The sequence below is a fragment of the Osmerus eperlanus genome, chromosome 6 (assembly GCF_963692335.1).
Source record: "Osmerus eperlanus chromosome 6, fOsmEpe2.1, whole genome shotgun sequence".
Classification (NCBI taxonomy): domain Eukaryota; kingdom Metazoa; phylum Chordata; class Actinopteri; order Osmeriformes; family Osmeridae; genus Osmerus; species Osmerus eperlanus.
This window is the reverse complement of record NC_085023.1, coordinates 21,894,617-21,919,679: the sequence shown is the minus strand read 5'-3', so window position 1 is coordinate 21,919,679 and position 25,063 is coordinate 21,894,617. Positions and strand designations below refer to the sequence as shown.

Below are 25,063 nucleotides of genomic sequence, written 5' to 3'. Positions count from 1 at the left end.
GGGGGTTGTATTTATGCAGACTTATGTCTGCGGTGTAAATTGTATTTAACTGTTCCCCTTTACTGTTTAGTCTTGCGTTAAATTCACACAATCCTGGGTACCTTTGAAAATAAACTAACCGTATTACAAAGATATATAGCCTATTTACACTATCAAAACAAACATTTTGATTAATGACTCTGAATTGAACTTGCAGTGACAGCCTTTGAAACCCCTGATTACACAGATCAGATTTCCTCGCCTCTCCAGGATCTCCTTCTCAGGGGATTCATGCCAACTGTGTACGTGCAACTCGTCGGGTGCCAGCCTCCACGCGCTCTGCAGCACAGATTCCTTCAATTTCTGCAGCCGCTCACTCCAATTCTCCTCAACCTTCCGACACATTTGAATGAGACAATAATATACATACACTGAGGGTATGTTCATGATTATTCAAATATAAAAACAATTGTCATTGAAGGGTTGCGCGGGGTTTGTAAACACATTGCACATTACACATTGGCCTATTTCGATTAATATATTTAATGGGGAATATTTTATATATTGTTGTAGGAAGTGACATATATTGTAGTTTAATATATATTTAACACCAGTTTCAAACAAGTGCATTTGTACTATTCTGTAAACTACACTGGTGTGGGCCAAGAACGTAGTCGTTTGTAGGCGGAGTCAGAGTAGACATCAGAGAGGGGCAAGAGCGTACCGACGTACAGAGAAGGCGCCATGCGACACTCGCGGATCTAAGCATAGTCCAACAATGTCCTGACGGACTACGACCTCGCCGAGATGCGGTTCTCGAAACCATGTATTCGTGTGTACCGCAGCATATGAGGTAATAACGGAACACGTGTGATGAAATTGTTAGGTTTTAAATCGTGGAGAGCTGATTTTCCGTTTCATTCGGTGTGGCGTGGCAGGCAGTGGATCACTTCCAAACTTATCAGTAGCGGGGCGCGTGTAAAGGATTGGATTTAAAGAGACCGTACTCGTATTTCACCGCAAACATGGAGAAGGAAAGTACAGTAGATTTGGACCGAGACCGACAGTATTGTGAACTTTGTGGGAACATGGAAAATCTTCTCAAGTGCGGCCGGTGCCGGAATTCCTTCTATTGCAGTAAGGAGCATCAGAAACAGCACTGGAAAAAGCATAAGCTCATTTGCAAAGAGCCAGACAAACCCCAAGTCTCAAAACAGAATCCCGAACCTGAACAATCGTCAGGGGAGGACGGTAAAGAGAGACACGGGAAACCCCAGCTAAAGAACCACACAGAACCTGAGGACATCGCATCTCCGGTTGGAGAACGAATGAAAGGGTTTATCACGAACGCAGAGGGCCAAGACGGTTCTGACAACAAACAAGATGGTTCTAAATCAAATGGACAAACTCGGTCTTCGCCTCAAAAGCTCGCCATGGAATATATTGTCCCGTGTATGACCAAGCATGGCATTTGTGTAGTTGACAACTTTCTTGGAGGGGACATAGGTCTGGGCATTTTAGAGGACGTGAAAGCTTTGCATAAAACTGGCAAATTCACTGACGGACAGTTGGTCAGTCAAAAGAGCGACTCCACTAAAGACATCCGAGGAGACAAAATAGCGTGGATAGAGGGAAGGGAGCCGGGATGCGAGAAGATACGTTTTCTAATGAGTCGCATGGACGACCTTGTCAGACACTGTAATGGCAAACTGGGAAACTACACAATAAATGGAAGGACAAAAGTAAGTAGCAAGTTACAAAAACACACATTTGAACATTTGATTTTGAGACGTAACCTTTGTGCTGCTCCCCCAAAACTCAGTCCCAGTAAATCTGCTTGCAATTATTTAAGGCTGTTCTATTCCTATTTAAACTAAATGTTTGGAAACCCAACTGCAAGGCCTTGGTCCAGACTGGCAGAAACAACCTGTCATATACACACACCTTATCTAGAGGCCTGCATAGGCCTCAACCCTCCCTGTTTCTCCCAGGCATCAGAACAGAGAGTAGAGTCTGGAGAACAGCTTTCTTTTGGAGACATTAGGTTCTGTTGCCACCAAAACATCCCTGGTGGATGTAGGCAAATGCAGCAGCACCTCTCATCCTATAATAGACTTATGGTATGCCACCTTGTTCACATCCAGCTTGTATTACACCCTCAATACACGTCCCAAAGCCCTGACTCTGTCAGTAAGCCTATTGCTTGTAAGCCCCCCCCCCCCCCCCCCCTCAAGGGTTAGACCAACGTGAGACCAGAGAGGCTCCCTGTCTGATCTGACCTCTGACCACGGTGACCCTACGACCTCCTCTGACTCTGGAGCAGGAGCCTGTCTCTCACCCCTTCAGGGACAAACACACCGTCACACATCCCAACAGCGCTTTGACCAACTGCAAGTGTTTCAACTTTGACCGGTGAAACATTGCGATGAGCTTTGAATTGATCGTGCAGAGCAACTGCTGACAAAAACATACAAAATAAGTACATTTAAGATTTATATTTTATGTTATTCAAGTAGTCTTCTCCAGTTATGGGATTATAAACTCTTAGTTGGGTGTTGATCCTGGGTAGTCTTGACATCAAAGGTCCAGGCAGTCAGGCTGACACGGTGGCCTGGTAACCTCAGGGTGTCTGCTACACTTGGCTCAGGATTTCAACGGATTGGAATTAAGAATCAATCAGACAAATTCTGAGTATAAATCAACTATGCAGTATGTGTACAGCTTCCTCCAACTTCTCAGAGCATCTTAATGCCCAGGATATGAATGTTAGCTCATTCACATGATGCATATAAAAAAGAAATCTGCCATTCTGTATTTCACTTTCTCGTCCTGTCTCTGCAGAGGTTGTCTTTGTATGTTTTCTCAAACTGCTCTTCGTGAAGACCTCGTCCAGCTGTTCTTCCCCCACTCTTGTCTGGTCCTTTGCAGTCATCCTGTTGTTTACACTAAATGAAGTGTTTACCAGAAAGCACAGAATCCATGGAGAGAAATACAGATTTGTTTAGCGTGTGCTGCGTTGCAGCCAGTCACCAAGTCAGATGTTGTTGAGGACGTGAGGCCTCGAGGACGTTCCTCTCCTCCTGTCTCGGTAGCGCCGGCAGGTTGTGAACCCAGCCTGAGAGGAGGACCAGGTGGTCAGTGTTGCGACACACACACACCTCTGACCAGCTCAGTGGCTCAAAGGAACCCACAACAATGCTAGTGTGATTCACAAACGGGACAGATAAAGTGTTGCCCAAATAGTTATTTAATATCATTGTTGTAACTTCCTCTTTCCCTCAGTTATACTGTGAGGAATGACAGGCTGCTGGAATTGTTTGTTTCTTATCAAGCATGGGGTGTTTCTTATCAAGCCTGGGGTGTTCGAAATAACAGTATTCACTTGAGACTAATTTCTGTTTCCATGGTGCCATGTTGTCTTGTTAAGAATGTAAGATGTAACGGTTACTCCCTTGCAGTTAAGCCTCAAGGTTTTGCAGTTATGGTGCACATATGGTGGTCTCACAGTGCCAGTGCTGAACACTAACATGGGGCCAAAGTTCACTAACATGGGGCCAACGTTCAGTAGCATGGGGCCAACGTTCAGTAGCATGGGGCCAACGTTCAGTAGCATGGGGCCAACGTTCAGTGAGCAGCCTTGTGAAGATCCTCAGTGCTCTGGAGAGGAAGTTGCCACTTGACCTAGATTATTACACTCATAATTGGAGCTTTTTATGTTGCTTGACTGAAGTTGTACTTCCTAAAGCGTGCTGAATCTAAAGCGTGCTGAATCTAAAGCGTGTTGAATCTAAAGCGTGCTGAATCTAAAGCGTGTTGAATCTAAAGCGTGCTGAATCTAAAGCGTGCTGAATCTAAAGCGTGCTGAATCTAAAGCGTGTTGAATCTAAAGCGTGCTGAATCTAAAGCCTGCTGAATCTAAAGCCTGCTGAATCTAAAGCGTGCTGAATCTAAAGCGTGCTGAATCTAAAGCGTGCTGAATCTAAAGCGTGTTGAATCTAAAGCGTGTTGAATCTAAAGCGTGCTGAATCTAAAGCGTGCTGAATCTAAAGCCTGCTGAATCTAAAGCCTGCTGAAGAAAAAGTGTTTGTCAGTGAAAGACAATAAATATGCATCAGTAGAAATTAAATGACACGAATAATAAGAATAACATTTTTAAAAAGAAAATGTAAAATAACACACCTCATTGATGGTTCTTCAGAGTCTGTTGGCCAGGTTATACTGGCTCACAGCACAACTTCCACAAGCTTTAGACTTACAAGGGTGCTTGTTCTGGCAGAGAGGCCGTGTCAGTGACTGATCCTATTACAGAATGGGCACTGAAGTCAGTCTCACGCCCAGCACTGTCCCTCTGTCCAGGAAACTAGTTAGCCTAACCAGCACCACACATCATCCTGCTCCTCATTCGCTACTGGGAAACATCAGACTGAACGTGCCACAGTTGGTGTTTGAATGAGAGACGTCTCCACGATAGTTTGACAGTTGATGTTAATGTTGGCCTTCTGGTCTGTTGTGACGAATGACAGCCTGTTTGCGTTCTGTTGTGTCCAACAGCTTGGCTCCTCTTATATGAGCATGTTTTTAAAAACTTTCTAAAGGATTCATTAAGCTGCAGGCTCAGAATTGGATCTGCCTCCATTACCTAACGTCTGGCTGTGGTAAACACCAGGGGCCTCGTATAAACGTTGCGTACGCACAAAAAGCTTGCGTACGCTGGTTTTCACGCACACTTTGTGATGTATAAAGATTTACTTGACGTGAGAATGTGCGGGCCGTCACAGAAAGTTTTGAGCAGACGTGATAATGTGCGGACTGTCCGCAAAGTCTTGTCTGGCTCTGTAACGTGGCGAATTCTAACTGAAAAGTGACGAAACTCACCAAACATTACAAAATAAAGTTTCCACTACTGTTTATGACGTTGACTATTTAAAAAACATACAAATAAAAGTTTGATCATTAATGTGGATGATCACATCAAAATACCAAAACCCAAAACGGGAAATGCTATAAAGCCTTCTGTTTAATCCGCCACCACTTAATAACATGTTATACTTGAGGGTGTCAAACGAACGACAAAATCACTCAGGAAATGCATGTCACGCTAACTCTATAGCTGCCATGCTGTTACGATGCGCCACCACTCGTTTCTTCATTTAAAGTTTTACATCGGACCAATTCTTCTTAATTTCTGCCATGGTCCGGTTCTCTGAACCCACATCATTTATGGCCCTATAATAATAATAATGATTTTATTTGTAATGCACTTTACATTTAGCTAAATCTCAAAGTGCTACAGGTTAAAAACAAGAAAGGGCGCAAATAGTGACAGTTTTCCACTCCGCCGACTTTATTTTGTCGCTAATACCTGACAGGCCGACAAACAGGACACATTTTCTCGCCTCCACCTCTGTTGTCAGAACCTCGATCTCACAGTCACTGTATTTCTTCGAATAAACGGGGGGAGTCAGGTGGCTGAGCGGTTAGAGAATCGGGCTAGTAATCAGAAGGTCGCAGAAGTTCGATTCCCGGCCGTGCCAAATGACGTTGTGTCCTTGGGCAAGGCACTTCACCCTACTTGCCTCGGGGAATGTCCCTGTACTTACTGTAAGTCGCTCTGGATAAGAGCGTCTGTTAACCCTTGTGTTATCTTCGGGTCGTTCTGACCCATCAGTCATTGTGACCCACCGTCGTATTGCGACAACTTTACCGCATACAAAAACAAAGTGAAGCATTTTCTTTTAACCGTTGGGCTGTCTCAGACCCCCCACATTGCGAAGGTTAAAAGAAAATTATTTTTATTTGTTTTTGTATTGGGTAAAATTGGGTAAACACAACGATGATTCGTTATGAACCTTTGGGTCATGTGACCCGAAGGCAGCACGAGGGTTAAATGACTAAATGTAAATGTAAACGCTGCGGCGTTTATTAAATAAAGTTCATTTTTGGTGCAGCGTTTATTCGAGGGCGGCGTTTATTCGAAGAAATATGGTCATTCAGACAACAAAATGACCTCAGGAGCGCATTTATAGTCCATCTGCATATTCATTTATGGGAGGAGGAAAGGCGGAGTCAGTGGCTCGTTCACGTGCGGTCAATCTCACGTTTATTGTGATTTATAAAGGAAAGGTGCGCAGGACCTGGCGTTGACCGGTTTTATACATGTGAATATTTCTGTGCGTAGGTACTTTTCGAGTTTTGGCCGTACGCCATCTTCTGGTATGAAAGCTGCGCAATCCTTTATACATGAGGCCCCAGGGGAGTAAACCGATGTGTGTTAGACAACTCTGGCTCGCTGCTGGCAGGGCCCAGCTCTGAAGGTACAGTCCTGTACCGGTGTTGTGTGTCTGCTTTACATTGTTATTTTCCTCCAGTAAAATGAAAGGAATGAGGGAAAAGCGGGTTGCTTCCTCTTTAAGCCGCAGCGTCTGTGACGGGTAGAACAGCGTCTAGTTGTCCTCCAGCCAGGGTTGAACCTCCCACAGACCTCTCTGCTCCAGGGTTGAACCTCCCACAGACCTCTGCTCCAGGGTTGAACCTCCCACAGACCTCTCTGCTCCAGGGTTGAACCTCCCACAGACCTCTCTGCTCCAGGGTTGAACCTCCCACAGACCTCTCTGCTCCTCACTGTCTTCTTCTTGACTGTTTGTGATTGTGTGGATAAGCATCTTTTCCTGTAAGCAGACCCCTAACAGTTTGCCCCTTTCTGCTCATTCTTAGCTGACGTCAATAAGCTCCAAGTTAAACGTGATACCATCACTCTGATGTCAGAAATTCTCAGAGCCACAGGGGCCAGTGAGCCACAGGGCAGATTTAAGGATGATCTCCAAAAGGTCTCATTTTGAGAGTCACGAGTTGATTCCTCAAACCACCAGTGGATGAGAATAAAACATAGCTGACCTGGGTACAGTCAGCTGACCTGGGTACAGTCAAATATCCTATCTCCCGTAGTTAAGTTTATGAACTGTAGTGATGTGTAATGAAACAGAGTTTAAGGCTCAACAGGTATAAAGGTTAATATAAGTTACTCAATAAGAAAGTGGGGATGGACACTGTGATGTTCACATAAAAACAACCTGTTATATTATTTGTCTTGTGTGCCCTTAAAGAAATGGTAAATACTAGAGCGTAACAACAGGCGTTGTTGTCTTGCATAAGTCACACGTTAGAGAAACACATTGAACCAAGAGATCAGTTGACAAATCCCTCCGTTGATGGCTGTTTTTACACTGCTTGTTTTGTGTCCCACTGGACAGGCAATAATGAATTCTCAGCCCATTGAAAAAAGCTGGATTTATTTGAGATGTGATCTGGAGCTGTTCAAGGCTAATTGAGACCAGAGCAGAAAAATAAACACTTGCACAAGGCAAGCTCTGCATGGCGTTTCTTATCAAGCCAAAGTAGTGTTTCATTAATTACGTTTTTATTTTTATTAAGTAACTACCAGAGATTTGAAGTATATGTGTATTAACTAACCTGAAACAATCAGCTGTTAAGACTGTGTTTGACTTTAGTCTTCACTGGGGTGAGGCAGAGTTGCTTGATACTTATTCCAAAATGAGAAAGCATGCTTGTCTGTCAGTGACCAAAGGTCCATTTATCACATCCCCTCTCTCCTAACTCTTCTTTCTCTCTCCTGCTCTCTCCTCTCCTAACTTTTATCTCTTTCTCTCTCTCTCTCTTGCTCTCACCCCCTGCTACCCTCTCCCTCCCTTCTCCATAGGGGTCGCCCCCAAGGCTGTGTGGAATGTAAACAAACAGCATGGTGATCAGGTTCAGCCTCCTAATGAGAGCCCACACAGGAATGTGGAAGAATGACTCTGCAAGGCAGAACGTGGTGCAGGAGAGAGAGAGGGGGGAGAGAAAGAGAGAGAGGGGGGAGAGAAAGAGAGAGGGGGGAGAGAGAGAGAGAGAGAGAGAGGGGGGAGAGAGAGGAAGAGAGGAGAAGAGGGAGAGGAGGAGAGAGAGGGAGAGGAGGAGAGGGGGACAGGGAGAGGAGGGTTTGGATACAGATTGTGATTTGGGATCCCCTCTGGTGTGTCGTAGCACTAGTTCAACAGCCTCATAAAAACAAAAATGAATTCATTTCCTATGATGATACGTTTGTCTTGGAGTAAATCTACTCACAGTAATCATGTAGGTACTTAGAGCATCAGCAATGTAGATCATAAATGATGCATGTTCAACATACCTTTTGACAGCTCTCCTAACGAGTCACTAAATGGTCGGAACTACACTTGCAGTGGCATGCCAGCTAAACATAGCCCCTGACTGGTCACATTTCCTCTGCAGCAAGTGGGGTTCACTTCCCCATGCTGGACAGGGAAGTGGGTTTTTCTGGTAGAGATTGGCCACCTTGTTATTACCTCCCTGTTGTGGTAGAACTGTCACCCATAGTCTCTGGATCAGACCAGAAGTAGCTACATTAACTACAAACATGGAGGAGAGTCATCAGCTAGCCTGAGAAGATGCATACAACTTCAGCTAGCCTAATACTAACCTCACAGGTGTGGCAAACCTCTCGTGCATCTGGCATTGTGCATCATTTGTGGACTTGCCTGTCCTGTTTCAGTTAACTATATTTGAGCAGAAAGCCCATCTCTGGCCATATTCCCAAAGTTAGCAAACCTTTCTTGTTGGCCAGCCCTTGAGGTCTATATTTCTGTAGTCGACAAAGGGCGGGTTGCGGGTTCCGCCCACGACCTAGTTGCTAGGGATTAAAGCATACATGAATGTTCCTCTACAAAGGTAAACGTCGGGTTTTCAAGTTAGCTATTGTATCCGACCAGTGGGATGTCGAACTCACGCAGTCTTAAGTCAGACAAGTTTGACATGTGAAGCTAATTTGACATGTAACGCCAGTAAACAGTCACAATGGACGACATTAAAAGGCTCTTAATTTCCCAGTAGAAAGCGCTAGCAGTTTCGGTCTGAAGCGTTCAGGGGAGAACAGCCCATCTGCAGTTCACATCTTGTGTTTTCGAGGCGGGTGCTGCCAGATCTAGGAATTCACATTTTAGCCAACTCTTGTCAGTGTGACACTTCCTAATAATATTTGTTTTAGTAACCCCTGTATCAATTTTCAAAGCTTCCTTGTTCTTCTGCAACCTATAGCTCTATCGCTCTCTGTAGGCCGGGGGTTGGTCCACAAAAATGCGCGCGTGCGGTTGCAGCAATTGCAAGTGTTTTGAGTCATAAAAGTCAAGCCCATATCCTTCCATACCGCCTCTTTCCACTGGAAGTGTTGACAAAGTGTTGACAATGACCACTTTGTTTGAGTCTTGATTTAGGTTATTGAAACTTGTGTTCGAGCCCAAATGTGTCCACATTATTATCATGTAAAATTAACTTTTCTGTGTTCTAAACAACTGGTTCGGCCCCCCTACTTGCAGTCCATGTTTGCCGGTCGCTCTCCGTGCAGCATGAGCAGCGGTGGGAGGAATCTCTGGGCGAGTGAGTCAGCCAGGCTCCCTCACGTTCTGCACGTAGACCAAGCATTAAAACACTGCTCCGCTGGAGAGAGGCCAGGAGTCAAAGTTAACATCAGTTCAATCTCGTTTCTCCTCCTCCCCTCACCACCCTCCTCGACACTCTCTATCTCTCTTTATCACCCCCCCCTCTCTGCATTATAAACAGCTTTGCTACACAGGGGGTCTCGCTCACAGGAAGCTCTTTGTCCGTTAGCGTGCCTCTCGCGCCCCTTTGAACCTCCAGAGCGCACCCGCCCTCCAGGGGACAGGCTCCATGCAGTAGTTTGTCAGGCAGCGTCACTGAAGCTGGGCTCACGCCTCCTCCCGCCTCCTCCACATGTGTGTCTTCTGGAGAAGTCTCTGAAGGTGTGATGCAGGTCACCGCTGGCATGCTCAGTATCGCTGCAGATGTAGAAGCCCTATAATAGACTGACGCAACCGGCTGCTGGGAAACATTCCCGACGAGTGGCGAACGTGACGTAGCCTACAGAAGGATGCTCCTCTCCGGTTGTCACGGTAGTCGTCACGAGAACAAGTGTGAATCCTTTGTGGATTTACTTTACCAAAGCAGTCATTTAATAACATATTCTCATTTACAATAAAGACCTGGCAATGATATAACTCCAGTAGATTGTGTCGTTGCGTTACAGAAGTCGTTGCTAGAGTGAGCGTTGTAAAAGACAGGTTGAACTTGAGCAGGACGTTGTTTTCATAGGAACAGTTTTCTACATGGAGCACATGAATGCTTTACAAATCTGGAACAGAAAATAATGTGGACATTATTTCGCTTGGCGCTGGACCAAGCCGAGGAGTTTAGTCTGCGGTGTGTTTAGAATAATGTTGCTATGGCTTTTGTTGATGTACGTGTGTAAAAAATGAACTCGCCCTTTGTTTTTGATATCAACGCGTAGACATGGTATGTAGGGCCTAAACGTGTGTGTGTGTGTGTGTATTGTGCACATTTTCTCATGTGTGTTTAAGCTCAGAAATGCTTTGTCCCACAGTTGATAGTCGTATACTGATATTTCTGCCCTCTGGACTGCCCTCTGGGTTGTATAAAGGCGAGGTGCACAGTGAGAACCTTTTCTACATACCCGTCCCACAAGCCTGCAGTCCAAACAAGGCAGGGCTCCCAGGGAGTGAGAATGCCTCATAATTCTCTGAAAGCCTGTTTTCAGCCGTGTTGGACAGAAGAGTTCTGCAGGCTGTCTCAGTGCTGCCGACACAGCAAGCTCTGCCCCTTCACTGTGTTCTTGGAGAGTCTCTGCTGTGCATGTGTGTTGGATGTGCAAACACCCCGACTGTTCAGCCCTTATTAGAGCAGGAAACTGTGAGGGGAAGTTGGCTTACACTTTGATATCTCCGGTTTCTTTTTTCGCTGCTTTCGAGTTTATAATGTGACAGCAGGTTGTAAGTAAGCTGTCCTTCTCCACTCTGCCTGGTCAGACTAGTCACCATGCTGGGCTGCTTCAATACACACACACCTGGATCCCCTGGCTGCTCTTGCCTAGCTCTCAGACGGATCAACACACACACACACATCACTACTACACAGTCTTCTGAGTATGTAAACAAAGAATACATCTAAAGCCTTTGGAGCTGAACAGAGATGTTGCTCAGCCTATCAGGACTGAGGAGGTTTTGATGTTGCTCAGCCTATCAGGACTGAGGAGGTTTTGATGTTGCTCAGCCTATCAGGACTGAGGAGGTTTTGATGTTGCTCAGCCTATCAGGACTGAGGAGGTTTTGATGTTGCTCAGCCTATCAGGACTGAGGAGGTTTTGATGTTGCTCAGCCTATCAGGACTGAGGAGGTTTTGATGTTGCTCAGCCTATCAGGACTGAGGAGGTTTTGATGTTGCTCAGCCTATCAGGACTGAGGAGGTTTTGATGTTGCTCAGCCTATCAGGACTGAGGAGGTTTATGTTGTTGTCTGTAATTGTTATCATGTATCCTGAGTAGCTCCCCTGATCCTGGTGTTTTGTGTTTTCAGGCGATGGTGGCATGTTACCCAGGCAGAGGCACAGGATACGTGAGGCATGTGGACAACCCCAACGGCGATGGGCGATGCGTCACCTGCATATACTACCTTAACAAAGATTGGGATGCCAAGGTACGTAGTGTCACCGTCCTCAGTCTAACTGTGTCACACGTGACAGAACCAAACGTGTCGACTCTAGTTGTGTGGTAGACCTGCCTGTGTCCAGGGATGACCCCTCACCCACCAGCCACGCCCTAGTGTCAGGACCTGCCTGTGTCCAGGGATGACCCCTCACCCACCGGCCACGCCCTAGTGTCAGGACCTGCCTGTGTCCAGGGATGACCCCTCACCCACCGGCCACGCCCTAGTGTCAGGACCTGCCTGCGTTCAGGGATGACCCCTCACCCACCGGCCACGCCCTAGTGTCTGGACCTGCCTGCGTCCAGGGATGACCCACCAGCCGCTCTCTCCTCTCCATCTAATCCCATTACGCATCCTGATAATCCCCAGAGACTAGCACAGGGTGGCAGAGGGACGACCCCAAAACGTCCTTCCTCGTCACCCATCATCCTCATCCTTAGGCGGGAGTTGTTGGAGCTGAAGTCAACTTAAGTCCCCAATCTCTGAACCCTGTCATCCTGGAGTCCCTCCAACCTCACCCCCCTACCTCCTCCCCCCTCGGAGCCCTCCGGTCTGGTCCCCGTGAGCCACGCCCCTCCAGGGTGGAGCAAGGACCAGAGGAGACACCCGTGCCTTCGGAGCTTTAGGGTCAAAGGTGACTCACTGAAACGGAGCAGGAACTAAGTTCTTGAGCTTGGAGGGAGAAAACAGGATGCTGGGCTGCAGGAAACAAGGCTAATGTCGTGACAGAAGCGCAGCAGTGAGGAGGTCTGGCCCAGCTGGTTTCAGAGGAGGTCAGGGGAACTAGCGACAGGAAAAGAGCACGTAGCCTGAGCTAGGTGTGGAGGGACCAGAGCCTCAGCCTCTCTGATACTCCACCTCCAGGCCTGCTTACTGAATGATCTCATTACTGGAACCTCTGTTTTGCCAGTTGAAGAAGGAGGGAGGGATGGTGTGACTAGGCTAATCCTGTGGCGTTGAGAAGGGAAGAGGATCATTGGACAACTCTGTAAGGATTACAGAGTGCTCAGACGATGGCAATGCACAAACAGTTTCTGGGTTGATGCTCGATGAAAGAAAAGGGAAAAGTCAGGTTTGGGTCCCACATCCCCCACCTTTTAGATTGTTAGATGTAAATGTGCTAATTGCCATCTAGATTGTGATTGGCTGTTACTGTGGGTCCTTTGAGCGAGCTCTCTGTTCTTGAGTTTGGTTGCCTGGATACGGATGGCTCCATCAGGGGGATATGACTGGAATGTCCGTGTTACTTGCGCTTTCATTATACACTGCTACCAAATTGCAGTTCATTACAGTTCAACTGTATACATTAGTGTGGCTGTCTCCTCCTTCATTAGAGGTTTGTAAGGCCTGTACGTATCCCCAGAGCGGAGACAAGCCAGTGCATTGTTGTTGTTGTGTCTTAAACAGGCAGATGGAGCCCATCAACCAGAGAGCCGTGATGTCACCCGGACACAGTCTCCCTTGACCTTTCTCACATTTTAGTCAGGATTGGCACCAGCAGCCTCCCCGGGGGGCCCTGTGGGCTGTGTGAGGGGGCTGTGTGAGGGGGCCCTGTGGGCTGTGTGAGGGGGCCCTGTGGGCTGTGTGAGGGGGCTGTGTGAGGGGGCCTGTGGGCTGTGTGAGGGGGCCCTGTGGGCTGTGTGAGGGGGCTGTGTGAGGGGGCCCTGTGGGCTGTGTGAGGGGGCCCTGTGGGCTGTGTGAGGGGGCTGTGTGAGGGGGCCTGTGGGCTGTGTGAGGGGGCCTGTGGGCTGTGTGAGGGGCCTGTGGGCTGTGTGAGGGGGCTGTGTGAGGGGGCCCTGTGGGCTGTGTGAGGGGGCCTGTGGGCTGTGTGAGGGGGCCTGTGGGCTGTGTGAGGGGGCCTGTGGGCTGTGTGAGGGGGCCCTGTGGGCTGTGTGAGGGGGCCTGTGGGCTGTGTGAGGGGGCCTGTGGGCTGTGTGAGGGGGCTGTGTGAGGGGCCCTGTGGGCTGTGTGAGGGGGCCTGTGGGCTGTGTGAGGGGGCCTGTGGGCTGTGTGAGGGGGCCTGTGGGCTGTGTGAGGGGGCCCTGTGGGCTGTGTGAGGGGGCCCTGTGGGCTGTGTGAGGGGGCCTGTGGGCTGTGTGAGGGGGCCTGTGGGCTGTGTGAGGGGGCCTGTGGGCTGTGTGAGGGGGCCCTGTGGGCTGTGTGAGGGGGCCCTGTGGGCTGTGTGAGGGGGCCCTGTGGGCTGTGTGAGGGGGCTGTGTGAGGGGGCCTGTGGGCTGTGTGAGGGGGCTGTGTGAGGGGGCCTGTGGGCTGTGTGAGGAGGCTGTGTGAGGGGGCCCTGTGGGCTGTGTGAGGGGGCCCTGTGGGCTGTGTGAGGGGGCTGTGTGAGGGGGCCCTGTGGGCTGTGTGAGGGGGCCCTGTGGGCTGTGTGAGGGGGCCCTGTGGGCTGTGTGAGGGGGCTGTGTGAGGGGGCCCTGTGGGCTGTGTGAGGGGGCCCTGTGGGCTGTGTGAGGGGGCTGTGTGAGGGGGCCTGTGGGCTGTGTGAGGGGGCCTGTGGGCTGTGTGAGGGGGCCCTGTGGGCTGTGTGAGGGGGCCCTGTGGGCTGTGTGAGGGGGCCTGTGGGCTGTGTGAGGGGGCCTGTGGGCTGTGTGAGGGGGCCCTGTGGGCTGTGTGAGGGGCCCTGTGGGCTGTGTGAGGGGGCCTGTGGGCTGTGTGAGGGGGCCCTGTGGGCTGTGTGAGGGGGCCCTGTGGGCTGTGTGAGGGGGCCCTGTGGGCTGTGTGAGGGGCCCTGTGGGCTGTGTGAGGGGGCCTGTGGGCTGTGTGAGGGGGCCCTGTGGGCTGTGTGAGGGGGCCCTGTGGGCTGTGTGAGGGGGCCTGTGGGCTGTGTGAGGGGGCCTGTGGGCTGTGTGAGGGGGCCCTGTGGGCTGTGTGAGGGGGCCCTGTGGGCTGTGTGAGGGGGCCCTGTGGGCTGTGTGAGGGGGCTGTGTGAGGGGGCCTGTGGGCTGTGTGAGGGGGCTGTGTGAGGGGGCCTGTGGGCTGTGTGAGGAGGCTGTGTGAGGGGGCCCTGTGGGCTGTGTGAGGGGGCCCTGTGGGCTGTGTGAGGGGGCTGTGTGAGGGGGCCCTGTGGGCTGTGTGAGGGGGCCCTGTGGGCTGTGTGAGGGGGCTGTGTGAGGGGGCCTGTGGGCTGTGTGAGGGGGCTGTGTGAGGGGGCCCTGTGGGCTGTGTGAGGGGGCTGTGTGAGGGGGCCCTGTGGGCTGTGTGAGGGGGCCTGTGGGCTGTGTGAGGGGGCCCTGTGGGCTGTGTGAGGGGGCCCTGTGGGCTGTGTGAGGGGGCTGTGTGAGGGGGCCCTGTGGGCTGTGTGAGGGGGCCCTGTGGGCTGTGTGAGGGGGCTGTGTGAGGGGGCCTGTGGGCTGTGTGAGGGGGCTGTGTGAGGGGGCCTGTGGGCTGTGTGAGGGGGCCCTGTGGGCTGTGTGAGGGGGCCTGTGGGCTGTGTGAGGGGGCCTGTGGGCTGTGTGAGGGGGCCCTGTGGGCTGTGTGAGGGGGCCTGTGGGCTGTGTGAGGGGGCCCTGTGGGCTGTGTGAGGGGGCCCTGTGGGCTGTGTGAGGGGGCCCTGTGGGCTGTGTGAGGGGGCTGTGGGCTGTGTGAGGGGGCCCTGTGGGCTGTGTGAGGGGGCCTGTGGGCTGTGTGAGGGGGCCCTGTGGGCTGTGTGAGGGGGCCTGTGGGCTGTGTGAGGGGGCCTGTGGGCTGTGTGAGGGGGCCTGTGGGCTGTGTGAGGGGGCTGTGTGAGGGGGCCTGTGGGCTGTGTGAGGGGGCCTGTGGGCTGTGTGAGGGGGCCTGTGGGCTGTGTGAGGGGGCCCTGTGGGCTGTGTGAGGGGGCCTGTGGGCTGTGTGAGGGGGCCTGTGGGCTGTGTGAGGGGGCCCTGTGGGCTGTGTGAGGGGGCCTGTGGGCTGTGTGAGGGGGCCCTGTGGGCTGTGTGAGGGGGCCTGTGGGCTGTGTGAGGGGGCCCTGTGGGCTGTGTGAGGGGGCCTGTGGGCTGTGTGAGGGGGCCTGTGGGCTGTGTGAGGGGGCCTGTGGGCTGTGTGAGGGGGCTGTGTGAGGGGGCCTGTGGGCTGTGTGAGGGGGCCTGTGGGCTGTGTGAGGGGGCCTGTGGGCTGTGTGAGGGGGCCCTGTGGGCTGTGTGAGGGGGCCTGTGGGCTGTGTGAGGGGGCCTGTGGGCTGTGTGAGGGGGCCTGTGGGCTGTGTGAGGGGGCTGTGTGAGGGGGCCCTGTGGGCTGTGTGAGGGGGCCCTGTGGGCTGTGTGAGGGGGCTGTGTGAGGGGGCCCTGTGGGCTGTGTGAGGGGGCCCTGTGGGCTGTGTGAGGGGGCTGTGTGAGGGGGCCTGTGGGCTGTGTGAGGGGGCCCTGTGGGCTGTGTGAGGGGGCCTGTGGGCTGTGTGAGGGGGCCCTGTGGGCTGTGTGAGGGGGCCCTGTGGGCTGTGTGAGGGGGCCTGTGGGCTGTGTGAGGGGGCTGTGTGAGGGGGCCTGTGGGCTGTGTGAGGGGGCCTGTGGGCTGTGTGAGGGGGCCCTGTGGGCTGTGTGAGGGGGCCCTGTGGGCTGTGTGAGGGGGCCCTGTGGGCTGTGTGAGGGGGCTGTGTGAGGGGGCCCTGTGGGCTGTGTGAGGGGGCCCTGTGGGCTGTGTGAGGGGGCTGTGTGAGGGGGCCTGTGGGCTGTGTGAGGGGGCTGTGTGAGGGGGCCTGTGGGCTGTGTGAGGAGGCTGTGTGAGGGGGCCCTGTGGGCTGTGTGAGGGGGCCCTGTGGGCTGTGTGAGGGGGCTGTGTGAGGGGGCCCTGTGGGCTGTGTGAGGGGGCCCTGTGGGCTGTGTGAGGGGGCTGTGTGAGGGGGCCTGTGGGCTGTGTGAGGGGGCTGTGTGAGGGGGCCCTGTGGGCTGTGTGAGGGGGCTGTGTGAGGGGGCCCTGTGGGCTGTGTGAGGGGGCCTGTGGGCTGTGTGAGGGGGCCCTGTGGGCTGTGTGAGGGGGCCTGTGGGCTGTGTGAGGGGGCTGTGTGAGGGGGCCCTGTGGGCTGTGTGAGGGGGCCCTGTGGGCTGTGTGAGGGGGCTGTGTGAGGGGCCTGTGGGCTGTGTGAGGGGGCTGTGTGAGGGGGCCTGTGGGCTGTGTGAGGGGGCCCTGTGGGCTGTGTGAGGGGGCTGTGTGAGGGGGCCTGTGGGCTGTGTGAGGGGGCCTGTGGGCTGTGTGAGGGGGCCTGTGGGCTGTGTGAGGGGGCCCTGTGGGCTGTGTGAGGGGGCCTGTGGGCTGTGTGAGGGGGCTGTGTGAGGGGGCCTGTGGGCTGTGTGAGGGGGCCTGTGGGCTGTGTGAGGGGGCCTGTGGGCTGTGTGAGGGGGCCCTGTGGGCTGTGTGAGGGGGCCTGTGGGCTGTGTGAGGGGGCCTGTGGGCTGTGTGAGGGGGCTGTGTGAGGGGGCCCTGTGGGCTGTGTGAGGGGGCCTGTGGGCTGTGTGAGGGGGCCCTGTGGGCTGTGTGAGGGGGCCCTGTGGGCTGTGTGAGGGGGCCCTGTGGGCTGTGTGAGGGGGCCCTGTGGGCTGTGTGAGGGGGCCCTGTGGGCTGTGTGAGGGGGCCCTGTGGGCTGTGTGAGGGGGCCCTGTGGGCTGTGTGAGGGGGCTGTGTGAGGGGGCCCTGTGGGCTGTGTGAGGGGGCCTGTGGGCTGTGTGAGGGGGCCCTGTGGGCTGTGTGAGGGGGCCCTGTGGGCTGTGTGAGGGGGCCCTGTGGGCTGTGTGAGGGGGCCCTGTGGGCTGTGTGAGGGGGCCTGTGGGCTGTGTGAGGGGGCCCTGTGGGCTGTGTGAGGGGGCCCTGTGGGCTGTGTGAGGGGGCCTGTGGGCTGTGTGAGGGGGCCCTGTGGGCTGTGTGAGGGGGCCTGTGGGCTGTGTGAGGGGGCCTGTGGGCTGTGTGAGGGGGCCTGTGGGCTGTGTGAGGGGGCCTGTGGGCTGTGTGAGGGGGCCTGTGGGCTGTGTGAGGGGCCCTGTGGGCTGTGTGAGGGGGCCCTGTGGGCTGTGTGAGGGGGCCCTGTGGGCTGTGTGAGGGGGCTGTGTGAGGGGGCCTGTGGGCTGTGTGAGGGGGCTGTGTGAGGGGCCTGTGGGCTGTGTGAGGAGGCTGTGTGAGGGGGCCCTGTGGGCTGTGTGAGGGGGCCCTGTGGGCTGTGTGAGGGGGCTGTGTGAGGGGGCCCTGTGGGCTGTGTGAGGGGGCCCTGTGGGCTGTGTGAGGGGGCCCTGTGGGCTGTGTGAGGGGGCTGTGTGAGGGGGCCCTGTGGGCTGTGTGAGGGGGCCCTGTGGGCTGTGTGAGGGGGCTGTGTGAGGGGGCCTGTGGGCTGTGTGAGGGGGCCTGTGGGCTGTGTGAGGGGGCCCTGTGGGCTGTGTGAGGGGGCCCTGTGGGCTGTGTGAGGGGGCCTGTGGGCTGTGTGAGGGGGCCTGTGGGCTGTGTGAGGGGGCCCTGTGGGCTGTGTGAGGGGCCCTGTGGGCTGTGTGAGGGGGCCTGTGGGCTGTGTGAGGGGGCCCTGTGGGCTGTGTGAGGGGGCCCTGTGGGCTGTGTGAGGGGGCCCTGTGGGCTGTGTGAGGGGCCCTGTGGGCTGTGTGAGGGGGCCTGTGGGCTGTGTGAGGGGGCCCTGTGGGCTGTGTGAGGGGGCCCTGTGGGCTGTGTGAGGGGGCCTGTGGGCTGTGTGAGGGGGCCTGTGGGCTGTGTGAGGGGGCCCTGTGGGCTGTGTGAGGGGGCCCTGTGGGCTGTGTGAGGGGGCCCTGTGGGCTGTGTGAGGGGGCTGTGTGAGGGGGCCTGTGGGCTGTGTGAGGGGGCTGTGTGAGGGGGCCTGTGGGCTGTGTGAGGAGGCTGTGTGAGGGGGCCCTGTGGGCTGTGTGAGGGGGCCCTGTGGGCTGTGTGAGGGGGCTGTGTGAGGGGGCCCTGTGGGCTGTGTGAGGGGGCCCTGTGGGCTGTGTGAGGGGGCTGTGTGAGGGGGCCTGTGGCTGTGTGAGGGGGCTGTGTGAGGGGGCCCTGTGGGCTGTGTGAGGGGGCTGTGTGAGGGGGCCCTGTGGGCTGTGTGAGGGGGCCTGTGGGCTGTGTGAGGGGGCCCTGTGGGCTGTGTGAGGGGGCCCTGTGGGCTGTGTGAGGGGGCTGTGTGAGGGGGCCCTGTGGGCTGTGTGAGGGGGCCCTGTGGGCTGTGTGAGGGGGCTGTGTGAGGGGGCCTGTGGGCTGTGTGAGGGGGCTGTGTGAGGGGGCCTGTGGGCTGTGTGAGGGGGCCCTGTGGGCTGTGTGAGGGGGCCTGTGGGCTGTGTGAGGGGGCCTGTGGGCTGTGTGAGGGGGCCCTGTGGGCTGTGTGAGGGGGCCTGTGGGCTGTGTGAGGGGGCCCTGTGGGCTGTGTGAGGGGGCCCTGTGGGCTGTGTGAGGGGGCCCTGTGGGCTGTGTGAGGGGGCTGTGGGCTGTGTGAGGGGGCCCTGTGGGCTGTGTGAGGGGGCCTGTGGGCTGTGTGAGGGGGCCCTGTGGGCTGTGTGAGGGGGCCTGTGGGCTGTGTGAGGGGGCCTGTGGGCTGTGTGAGGGGGCCTGTGGGCTGTGTGAGGGGGCTGTGTGAGGGGGCCTGTGGGCTGTGTGAGGGGGCCTGTGGGCTGTGTGAGGGGGCCTGTGGGCTGTGTGAGGGGGCTGTGTGAGGGGGCCTGTGGGCTGTGTGAGGGGGCCTGTGGGCTGTGTGAGGGGGCCTGTGGGCTGTGTGAGGGGGCCCTGTGGGCTGTGTGAGGGGGCCTGTGGGCTGTGTGAGGGGGCCTGTGGGCTGTGTGAGGGGGCCTGTGGGCTGTGTGAGGGGGCTGTGTGAGGGGGCCCTGTGGGCTGTGTGAGGGGGCCCTGTGGGCTGTGTGAGGGGGCTGTGTGAGGGGGCCCTGTGGGCTGTGTGAGGGGGCCCTGTGGGCTGTGTGAGGGGGCTGTGTGAGGGGGCCTGTGGGCTGTGTGAGGGGGCCCTGTGGGCTGTGTGAGGGGGCCTGTGGGCTGTGTGAGGGGGCCCTGTGGGCTGTGTGAGGGGGCCCTGTGGGCTGTGTGAGGGGGCCTGTGGGCTGTGTGAGGGGGCTGTGTGAGGGGGCCTGTGGGCTGTGTGAGGGGTCTGTGGGCTGTGTGAGGGGGCCCTGTGGGCTGTGTGAGGGGGCCCTGTGGGCTGTGTGAGGGGGCCCTGTGGGCTGTGTGAGGGGGCCCTGTGGGCTGTGTGAGGGGGCTGTGTGAGGGGGCCCTGTGGGCTGTGTGAGGGGGCCCTGTGGGCTGTGTGAGGGGGCTGTGTGAGGGGGCCTGTGGGCTGTGTGAGGGGGCTGTGTGAGGGGGCCTGTGGGCTGTGTGAGGAGGCTGTGTGAGGGGGCCCTGTGGGCTGTGTGAGGGGGCCCTGTGGGCTGTGTGAGGGGGCTGTGTGAGGGGGCCCTGTGGGCTGTGTGAGGGGGCCCTGTGGGCTGTGTGAGGGGGCTGTGTGAGGGGGCCTGTGGGCTGTGTGAGGGGGCTGTGTGAGGGGGCCCTGTGGGCTGTGTGAGGGGGCTGTGTGAGGGGGCCCTGTGGGCTGTGTGAGGGGGCCTGTGGGCTGTGTGAGGGGGCCCTGTGGGCTGTGTGAGGGGGCCTGTGGGCTGTGTGAGGGGGCTGTGTGAGGGGGCCCTGTGGGCTGTGTGAGGGGGCCCTGTGGGCTGTGTGAGGGGGCTGTGTGAGGGGCCTGTGGGCTGTGTGAGGGGGCTGTGTGAGGGGGCCTGTGGGCTGTGTGAGGGGGCCCTGTGGGCTGTGTGAGGGGGCTGTGTGAGGGGGCCTGTGGGCTGTGTGAGGGGGCCTGTGGGCTGTGTGAGGGGGCCTGTGGGCTGTGTGAGGGGGCCCTGTGGGCTGTGTGAGGGGGCCTGTGGGCTGTGTGAGGGGGCTGTGTGAGGGGGCCTGTGGGCTGTGTGAGGGGGCCTGTGGGCTGTGTGAGGGGGCCTGTGGGCTGTGTGAGGGGGCCCTGTGGGCTGTGTGAGGGGGCCTGTGGGCTGTGTGAGGGGGCCTGTGGGCTGTGTGAGGGGGCTGTGTGAGGGGGCCCTGTGGGCTGTGTGAGGGGGCCTGTGGGCTGTGTGAGGGGGCCCTGTGGGCTGTGTGAGGGGGCCCTGTGGGCTGTGTGAGGGGGCCCTGTGGGCTGTGTGAGGGGGCCCTGTGGGCTGTGTGAGGGGGCTGTGTGAGGGGGCCCTGTGGGCTGTGTGAGGGGGCCTGTGGGCTGTGTGAGGGGGCCCTGTGGGCTGTGTGAGGGGGCCCTGTGGGCTGTGTGAGGGGGCCCTGTGGGCTGTGTGAGGGGGCCTGTGGGCTGTGTGAGGGGGCCCTGTGGGCTGTGTGAGGGGGCCCTGTGGGCTGTGTGAGGGGGCCCTGTGGGCTGTGTGAGGGGGCCCTGTGGGCTGTGTGAGGGGGCCTGTGGGCTGTGTGAGGGGGCCCTGTGGGCTGTGTGAGGGGGCCTGTGGGCTGTGTGAGGGGGCCTGTGGGCTGTGTGAGGGGGCCTGTGGGCTGTGTGAGGGGGCCTGTGGGCTGTGTGAGGGGCCCTGTGGGCTGTGTGAGGGGGCCCTGTGGGCTGTGTGAGGGGGCCCTGTGGGCTGTGTGAGGGGGCCCTGTGGGCTGTGTGAGGGGGCCCTGTGGGCTGTGTGAGGGGGCCCTGTGGGCTGTGTGAGGGGGCCCTGTGGGCTGTGTGAGGGGGCTGTGTGAGGGGGCCCTGTGGGCTGTGTGAGGGGGCCTGTGGGCTGTGTGAGGGGGCCCTGTGGGCTGTGTGAGGGGGCCCTGTGGGCTGTGTGAGGGGGCCCTGTGGGCTGTGTGAGGGGGCCCTGTGGGCTGTGTGAGGGGGCCTGTGGGCTGTGTGAGGGGGCCCTGTGGGCTGTGTGAGGGGGCCCTGTGGGCTGTGTGAGGGGGCCTGTGGGCTGTGTGAGGGGGCCCTGTGGGCTGTGTGAGGGGGCCTGTGGGCTGTGTGAGGGGGCCTGTGGGCTGTGTGAGGGGGCCTGTGGGCTGTGTGAGGGGGCCCTATGGGCTGTGTGAGGGGGCCTGTGGGCTGTGTGAGGGGGCCTGTGGGCTGTGTGAGGGGGCCCTGTGGGCTGTGTGAGGGGGCTGTGTGAGGGGGCCTGTGGGCTGTGTGAGGGGGCCCTGTGGGCTGTGTGAGGGGGCCTGTGGGCTGTGTGAGGGGGCCTGTGGGCTGTGTGAGGGGGCTGTGTGAGGGGGCCTGTGGGCTGTGTGAGGGGGCCCTGTGGGCTGTGTGAGGGGGCTGTGTGAGGGGGCCTGTGGGCTGTGTGAGGGGGCCCTGTGGGCTGTGTGAGGGGGCCTGTGGGCTGTGTGAGGGGGCCCTGTGGGCTGTGTGAGGGGGCTGTGTGAGGGGGCCTGTGGGCTGTGTGAGGGGGCCCTGTGGGCTGTGTGAGGGGGCCTGTGGGCTGTGTGAGGGGCCTGTGGGCTGTGTGAGGGGGCCTGTGGGCTGTGTGAGGGGGCCTGTGGGCTGTGTGAGGGGGCCTGTGGGCTGTGTGAGGGGGCCCTGTGGGCTGTGTGAGGGGGCCCTGTGGGCTGTGTGAGGGGGCCCTGTGGGCTGTGTGAGGGGGCCCTGTGGGCTGTGTGAGGGGGCCCTGTGGGCTGTGTGAGGGGGCCCTGTGGGCTGTGTGAGGGGGGCCTGTGGGCTGTGTGAGGGGGGCCTGTGGGCTGTGTGAGGGGGCTGTGTGAGGGGGCCCTGTGGGCTGTGTGAGGGGGCCCTGTGGGCTGTGTGAGGGGGCCCTGTGGGCTGTGTGAGGGGGCTGTGTGAGGGGGGCCTGTGGGCTGTGTGAGGGGGCCCTGTGTGCTGTGTGAGGGGGCATCCGTGTGAAGAGTCAGACTGATCAGCTATGTGAGAGGTTGACCGGCATGCAAGTTGCAATCTGCTTTTCCACTCTGCAGGCCCTCTCTCCATTCAGCTCACTTCATGTAGCTCAGTCTCTCCATCCAGCTCACTTCCTGTGGCTCAGTCTCTCAATTCAGCTCACTTCCTGTAGCTCAGTCTCTCCATCCAGCTCACTTTCTGTAGCTCAATCTCTCCATTCAGCTCACTTCCTGTAGCTCAGTCTCTCCATCCAGCTCACTTCCTGTAGCTCAGTCTCTCCATCCAGCTCACTTCCTGTAGCTCAGTCTCTCCATCCAGCTCACTTACTGTAGCACAGTCTCTCCATCCAGCTCTCTTCCTGTAGCTCAGTCTCTCCATCCAGCTCACTTCCTGTAGCTCAGTCTCTCCATCCAGCTCACTTACTGTAGCTCAGTCTCTCCATCCAGCTCACTTCCTGTAGCTCAGTCTCTCCATCCAGCTCACTTCCTGTAGCTCAGTCTCTCCATCCAGCTCACTTCCTGTAGCTCAGTCTCTCCATCCAGCTCACTTTCTGTGGCTCAGTCTCTCCATCCAGCTCACTTCCTGTGGCTCAGTCTCCCCATCCCTCCACAGGAAGGCCATTCTCAGCCCTCACTTCCTGCCTTCCCCCTCCTGCCCGGAGCGCAAGTCTCCTCCTCTTCCCCCTCCTCCTGCTCCTCCTCCTCCTTCTGCTCCTCCTCTTCCTCCTCCTTCTGCTCCTCCTCTTCCTCCTCCTTCTGCTCCTCCTCCTCCTTATGCTCCTCCTCCTCCTTCTGCTCCTCCTCTTCCTCCTCCTTATGCTCCTCCTCCTTATGCTCCTCCTCCTTCTGCTCCTCCTCTTCCTCCTCCTTCTGCTCCTCCTCCTCCTTATGCTCCTCCTCTTCCCCCGCCTCCTGCTCCTCCTCCTCTTGTTCCTCTTCTTCCTCCTCCTCAGTGTATCAGATGATGGTGGAACAGGATGTATAACCTTATTTTTAAGCCGCAGTCTTAAGTGTCTTGATTTGTCACCTGTCCAGGTCTCTGGCGAGGCTTAAGGACTAACTTGTCTGCTGTGTACGTGTCTTCCTGCAGGAACACGGAGGCCTTCTCAGGATATTTCCGGAAGGCAAAGCCCAGTTCGCCGACATTGAGCCCAAATTCGACAGGTTGCTGTTCTTCTGGTCGGACAGACGGAACCCTCACGAGGTCCAGCCTGCCCACACTACCAGGTGAGCCCTCCAGACCCTCACCGGCCTTCACCCCTGACCCCTGACCTCTGGTCTCTCCCTTCAGGCTCTCTCATATCCTAACTTGTCTCACCAGGTATGCCATCACCGTGTGGTATTTTGACGCTGATGAGCGAGCCAGGGCTAAAGAGAAGTATCTAACAGGTGCGTTTGAAAGAAGTCAAACTGAAGCCAACTGTGTTTGCAGTACTTTAGTACCAGGGCTTCCTACGTGTCAGATGTTGACTGTCTGTTTCTGCAGGGGCCGGAGAGAAAGCTGTGAAGGTGGAGCTCAACAAGCCGTCAGATGCCAGCTAATGAGAAGCCAGGGCCCCTCTTACGGCCATGAAGTGCTCTGCTCTGCCCAGTCTGTGGAGAGAGTGTGCTCTGCCCAGTCTGTGGAGAGAGTGTGCTCTGCCCAGTCTGTGGAGAGAGTGTGCTCTGCCCAGTCTGTGGAGAGAGTGTGCTCTGCCCGTCTGTGGAGAGAGTGTGCTCTGCCCGTCTGTGGAGAGAGTGTGCTCTGCCCAGTCTGTGGAGAGAGTGTGCTCTGCCCGTCTGTGGAGAGAGTGTGCTCTGCTCAGACTGTGGAGAGAGTGTGCTCTGCTCAGACTGAGAGACTGTGTGAACGGATGGTAATACAAGGTTATCGAGAAGGAAAAGCACTTTTCTTTCCATCGGACATGGCCTGACCCAGGTGACTGCGAATGTGATGTCATTGTACTTCAGGGACTGTCTGCTCTGTTTTTGGCCTTGTTAGTGAATAATACTTGCTTCAAAACTGCAATTCAGAAATTACTTCAAAGAGGAAGTAAGACCAGAGAGACTTAACCGGTTATCTTTTACAAATTGATTTTGCTGTTAATTCCCTAAAGGTACAGTGTTCTGCATATTCTTGTCGTGTTAATGCTTTACATGGAATGAGGTGTGGTAAAATGTGCCTGCGTTTTGATAACATGAAGAAGGATCTGAATAAAGAAACAATGACAGTTATTCTGTGACAGTTTACATATTTTTCATTTAAAAAGATTTGATCAGAATCAGAAAGGTTTTAATCGCCATGAAAGTTTGCACAGACAAGGAATTTACTTCGGCAGGAAGGAGGTTTTGGTGCTGATGGACCGCAGCCTTCTGCCGGAGGGGAGTGACTGAAACAGGGAGTGTCCAGGGTAGGAGGTACCTCACTTTGTACAAATAGTGCTGATACGTGTTGACTTCACTCAATGTTCCGGTAAAATCCCAGATGTTATCTGTGCTTCATCTCACAAGTGTCCCCCCCCCCCCACCACCTTGTCATCCCTTTATGTGGGGCAGGTAAGGACAGTGTACTACCAACAGTACTGTTATATTATAATGCCCCCTGCTGTACAAACATGGTAGGCTTGAACACAGCTTTTTGAAACATTGTTTTACCATTTTCTCCAAAGATGATTGAATTACACAGGTTTGGGTTGCACACACATTTATTCCTTAGTTGAAACAAAATTGAAGACATC

The 25,063-nt window shown here is 56.2% G+C and overlaps 1 protein-coding gene across 1 annotated transcript; it reads left to right on the top strand.

The window, feature by feature from the left end:
- Positions 1–523: 523 nt before the first annotated feature.
- egln1a (egl-9 family hypoxia-inducible factor 1a) lies at positions 524–24,560 on the top strand. The gene is made up of 5 exons (XM_062464402.1): positions 524–1,721; positions 11,436–11,555; positions 23,437–23,573; positions 23,668–23,735; positions 23,833–24,560. Exons 1-5 carry the CDS (start codon positions 1,005–1,007, stop codon positions 23,886–23,888), a joined length of 1,098 nt encoding a protein of 365 aa, XP_062320386.1. The 5' UTR covers positions 524–1,004; the 3' UTR covers positions 23,889–24,560.
- The last annotated feature ends 503 nt before the right edge of the window (positions 24,561–25,063 follow it).

Coding starts and splice junctions, on each gene's coding strand:
- egln1a (XM_062464402.1), top strand. CDS start 1,005: ATGGAGAAGGAAAGTACAGTAGATTTGGACCGAGACCGACAGTATTGT. Junction 1,722..11,435: donor CAATAAATGGAAGGACAAAA/GTAAGTAGCAAG, acceptor TTGTGTTTTCAG/GCGATGGTGGCATGTTACCC. Junction 11,556..23,436: donor ACAAAGATTGGGATGCCAAG/GTACGTAGTGTC, acceptor GTCTTCCTGCAG/GAACACGGAGGCCTTCTCAG.